The sequence below is a fragment of the Nicotiana tomentosiformis genome, chromosome 10 (assembly GCF_000390325.3).
Source record: "Nicotiana tomentosiformis chromosome 10, ASM39032v3, whole genome shotgun sequence".
NCBI classification, from domain to species: Eukaryota; Viridiplantae; Streptophyta; class Magnoliopsida; order Solanales; family Solanaceae; genus Nicotiana; species Nicotiana tomentosiformis.
The window spans coordinates 68,967,986-68,973,062 of NC_090821.1; the positions used below are offsets into that span (position 1 = coordinate 68,967,986).

Here is a 5,077-nt window from a genome sequence, read left to right on the forward strand (position 1 = left end):
AACGACTATAAAGTATAAATTTAGCAGTAAATAAGGAAACATGGTTATAATACTCAAAATGACCGATCGAGTCATTACAGTTATAGATATTTAACCTTAATTTAATGCATAGTTTAATTAACATCTTATACTAAATTAATCGCGATGACGAACTAACTTTATGGACTAAGCATAAATTGAAACCCGTGCTTCAAAAATTAGTTAATAATGTCAAAAAAAGTTAAATAACGTGCTTCAATAATATGAAATAAATTTCTAAGTTTAACAGCTAGCAAAATTCCAAAGATGGTAAAAGCCAGTGCACCACATAGTTGAAACTGTTAATAATTAGCGAATCAAAATCAGTGGCTCTTTGTGTAGAACATGTTCAATGTTGGAAAAAAAATTAATACTTATATTCTTTCTTTAATATATCCACTTCAATTAAAATGAATCTCAGCGCCGGGAGATCTTCTTGCATCTGTCGGTGAAACGTGTCCACTAGCTGCATCACTTGGCTGCAGCAAAAAGTATAAAAAAAAACAATACAAGTATTAAGAGGAGTATCAGGAAACAAGTCATTAAGATAAAATATATGTTGTCTACTTAAACCAACAAAAAAGAATGTAACGGGACAAGGTACGAAGCCTCTAGTCTAAAAGGTAGACGGTATGCAACACGAATACAAAGAGAATAAAGCGTTTGTTTAATAAGTGAAAACAACACTTACGGCAGAATTCATGTAGACGATTACTTCTTCATTTTGAATTACTATCCTCTAACTTCGACCAGAATGTTCTGTTATAGTGATCCTTTGAACAAAGAAATATGAATCATTTGGTTTTCTGCAGGTTTGGGGGCTGACTTGAAGTAAAATTGTGTAATACTAGCTGGTTTTAGAGTTGAAATTGACATGTATGAAAAATAAAATTGCACAATACACCAAAAATAAAAGAACTTATCATGTACCGTTGTAGGAGGAGAAGCAAAGATCCCATCAAATTATTCTGGTATTGACCCTTCCTTCATTATCATGTATGCTTTGAGAGTATTTATCAATTGATTGTACTTCTCTTGGCATCCAGAAGAAAAACATCCAACATTATTACTCACAATTCTAATATTACCAAGACGAAGATTTGTCTCTCTGAAAGTATTGCTTGGAGTAGCTCCTAATCCCAAACATCTTACCCTTCGAGGATGCTCTTTGCCTAGCACCTTACCAACAACATCATTTGGAGAAATTTCAGACTCATCCACTGTACTTTCACTCACTGCTAGCTTAATTTTTTCCAAAACATAATACACAAAAAAAATATGAGCCAATATTATAACTGTATATTTTACGGCCTGAATCAGTAACCTGAAAAAGAAAGGTCGCTACTGCTATTGCCGACACTATTAATCTGACATTACCCTAATATAGTATTACTATATTAAATTCCAGGTTTTAAATGTGAAAGTTAGAAAAAAAGCAACTAAAGAAGAAAATGAAAAACACATTATTAATGGTAAGCATGTATGTAGTAATTGTTGAGACATATCCAAAGGCCCACAACACAGTTAAAGGCTAAGCACCCACCCTATATTCAAAATGTTGTTATCACTTTCTCCTCGTTGAAAAATCTCTTTTCCCACTTTGCCCCACGACTACCACACTTTCCTTCACATGTTTTTGTCATGTTCAATAAATTACAACTACACCAAATTAAATAAAACATAGGGCCAGTTTATTAGTATCTGTTACACTAATAACAGGACAGGAACTGAAGGAGACAATTCTCCTGACTGCTAATATAACTTTATAACAAGAAACAATATTTCCAAATACAATTCAAGCAGCAAATTTCTGACTGAAATTACAAAATAGATCATTTTCATGCATTTCTCATGGACCGTGCACAAGGCAACTTTACAACACAGTAAAAGTCAATAGGAACAAACAAAAATCAATTTATCTGTCTAAGAAAGTTGTGGATAACAACTTCTTTTCCATTGCTATTGGAGAAGATTAAACAAAAGATATCAGCTTGAAATCCTAAAGAACCCAAAAAAATGAAGAGAAAAGACTCTTAACATATTCCGAAAGCAAGATTAACCAGAATTCAAGAGAATAAGAGAAAAAAAAACTACAGATAAAAACATCAACAACGAACAAAAATTCGCAACTTTTACAGACATATTAGGAATAAAGAGATGATATTTACAATATCAACCGGTGCTTTGATGTGCTTAACAATAGAAGAAGAACACTGGTGGTCACTAGCATTCCTTTTATCAACAAAGTTCACCATATGATTCCATTTATTCTAGTTTTCATGATAGTCACACATAGATCATTCTATCTTAGCTGTTCAGAGCAACATAGTATCATTTACAAGACTGCCGACTAGAGTCATTTAGGCAAACAAGTCAACATGAGAACATGAACAGAATTATCACTAAGAGTCAGTCAATAGACTAGACCAAAACATCATGACATAAAGGTTGAAACAAACATAATGATGCAGGTGTAATGGTCTTATATTGTAACTTACACATATTTCTTTTGCCTCCTCATTTACATATGATCCATCTTTTTTCGTATGTGTAGCAAGATAAAGTTGTGCTCGTCCGGGCTTACTCCCAGTCTCAGCCATCTATGTATGAAAATAAAAATAAGTCAGAATAGTTTAATTAAAGTAAAAGAAATAGATACACTATTTTGAGTTTTTAATCCTTGATCTCTAGACAAAACTCGAAATTTGAATCCATTGATGTTATAAGCAGTGAACCTTCTAGCATTTGGTGCTGGACCTCGTGCTAGGAACTTCAGATCAGTAGAGATGGTGTCTGCAATTTCTGGGTTCATAATCTAATAATAACAAACTTATTTTAGTCAAGCATATTAAATCCCAGGAGAATAGCTACGTAAAGCAAATATTATTATACCATTCACTCATCCGCTTTGGGAACCAATCAGGAAACTCTCTATTAACCCTCCTCTCTAAATCTGATGCTGAAGGTCTCCGTCCTCTTGTGATCTTTCTTATGTGATCCCTAAACCCACTTCAAAGGAGCTAACTATATCGATTTTAATTAATTTAACTCTAAACTTTTGCCGTTATGCATATCAATTTTATTTACTTACTCAATAAATGGCTTCACTGCTGAACAATTAAATAACACATATCGATGAGCTTGAATCTTCACCAATTGAGTCAAGGAGAATGTTGAGGAGCCTCCAACCGGTTTACCTCGTGGAGGGAAGATAGAGGACATTTTAAAAGCCTCATTAAGATTTGGTTCATCATTTACACATCTAGGCCTATTCGGCCTTGACTCAATCCCCTCAAAGTAACGAGAACAAAAAGTTAGAGCTTCTTCAACAATATAATCTTCAGCTATGGAACCTTCTGGTTGTGCCTTATTCCCTATGAGGGACTTAAAATGACCTAACAATCTATAACATAAAATGAAACAGGTTTAGAACAAGCACTTAACTTGAATTAATATAACATATATCAAAATTCCGAATAAGAAATATTTTACCTTTCAACAAAATACATCCACCTATAATGTACCGGACCACCTTGTATTGCTTCATCTACTAGATGGACAATTAAATGAACCATTACAGTAAAGAACGATGGTGGGAATAATATCTCCAAGTGGCAAAATGTGAGCACAATGCGATCTTCTAACCTTTCTAGATCCGCCAAACACAAACTTTTAAGACAAAGTTCTTTGAAAAAAGAAGAAAGCTCTACTGAGACTGCAACAACCTCCTTTGGCAGCACATTGCGAATTGCTATTGGTAGCAATTGTTCCGTAATAATGTGACAATCATGACTCTTTAATCCAAAGATTTTCCTTTGGTCCGGATCAATGCAATGAGAAATATTACTCGATTAACCATCCGGCACTGAAATATTCTTTAAAGTTGTGATGAAGGCCACTTTCTTTTCCTTTGGAATGGTAAACACAGCAAGCCGACAACCATCATTCTCATCAGGCCAAAGATCACTCCTTATACCCATATCTTGTAAATCTTTTCGTGCCTTAATATTGTCTTTTGACTTGTCTTTATCATTTAGCAATGAATATATAATATTGCCAAACACATTCTTTTCGATGTGCATGACGTCTAAATTGTGGCGCAACGAATTGAATTCCCAATATGGAAGATTAAAGAATATGCTTTTTTTTCTCCATTGTTGCGCTGCACCTTGCCCAATATTTCTTTGTCTTGATCTTTTCCTTCTCTCAGTCAACTCAGCCGGTTTTTTAAATGTAACATCAATATCTTTTACTTGTTATAAAAAATTAGATCTTGATAACTTTCTTGGTGGATTTCTTTCCTCAACATTTCCATCAAAGCAATGCCTTATCAATCTAAATTTATAATTTCTTGCTAAAACTCTACGATGGTCAATAAAGCACCACTTTCTACTATGGCGAAGCCGACAAGGTTCTACATCAAAATTACAAATGGGACATGCTAAACCAGTATGTGAGTTCCAACCAGATAAGATATCGAGTCCAGGAAAGTCACTAATTGTCTACATAAGAGCTGCTCGCAATCTAAACATCTCTTTCTTTGATGAATCAAAATTTTCGATACCCTCACTCCACAACTCATTCAACTCCTTAATAAGGGGTTGTAGGTAAACATCTATGTTATTTTCGTCGTACGTGGACCAGGAATGATCATTGAGAGAATAAAAAAAATTTGTTTCATACACAACCAAGGAGGAAGGTTATATGGAACTAAAACAACTGGCCAAATGCTATAATTAGTACTCATCGTGCCAAAAGGATTGAAGCCATCACTATCTAGGCCTAGCCGAACATTTCGAGGATCAAAAGAAAATTCAGGAAAAGTTGTATTAAACATCTTCTATGCCTCACCATCTCTAGGATGCCTCATGACTCCATCTTTGCTACCATCCTCAGCATGCCATCTCATATGTTTTGCTATTTTAGAGCACATGAACAATCTCTGCAACCTTGGTTTTAATGGAAAGAAACGCAAAATCTTTGTAGGCTTCTTGGTTTTCTTTTTGGTTTTCTCCTTACCTGTAGCAGACACAAGATCTTCATTTCTCTTATTGTTAGG

General features: G+C 34.4%; 1 protein-coding gene across 1 annotated transcript; it reads right to left on the reverse strand.

The window, feature by feature from the left end:
- Positions 1 to 220: 220 nt before the first annotated feature.
- LOC104111285 (uncharacterized) lies at positions 221 to 3,869 on the reverse strand. Its single transcript, XM_070187207.1, has 7 exons — positions 3,511 to 3,869; positions 3,110 to 3,421; positions 2,754 to 3,027; positions 2,517 to 2,618; positions 949 to 1,260; positions 710 to 791; positions 221 to 497 (listed from the first exon to the last, which is right to left on the reverse strand). The coding sequence occupies exons 1-3, from the start codon at positions 3,591 to 3,593 to the stop codon at positions 2,886 to 2,888; spliced, it is 537 nt and encodes a 178-aa protein (XP_070043308.1). The 5' UTR covers positions 3,594 to 3,869; the 3' UTR covers positions 221 to 497; positions 710 to 791; positions 949 to 1,260; positions 2,517 to 2,618; positions 2,754 to 2,885.
- Positions 3,870 to 5,077: the final 1,208 nt, after the last annotated feature.

Coding starts and splice junctions, on each gene's coding strand:
- LOC104111285 (XM_070187207.1), bottom strand. CDS start 3,593: ATGGTTCATTTAATTGTCCATCTAGTAGATGAAGCAATACAAGGTGGT. Junction 3,422..3,510: donor TGGATGTATTTTGTTGAAAG/GTAAAATATTTC, acceptor TTTATGTTATAG/ATTGTTAGGTCATTTTAAGT. Junction 3,028..3,109: donor GCAGTGAAGCCATTTATTGA/GTAAGTAAATAA, acceptor GCTCCTTTGAAG/TGGGTTTAGGGATCACATAA.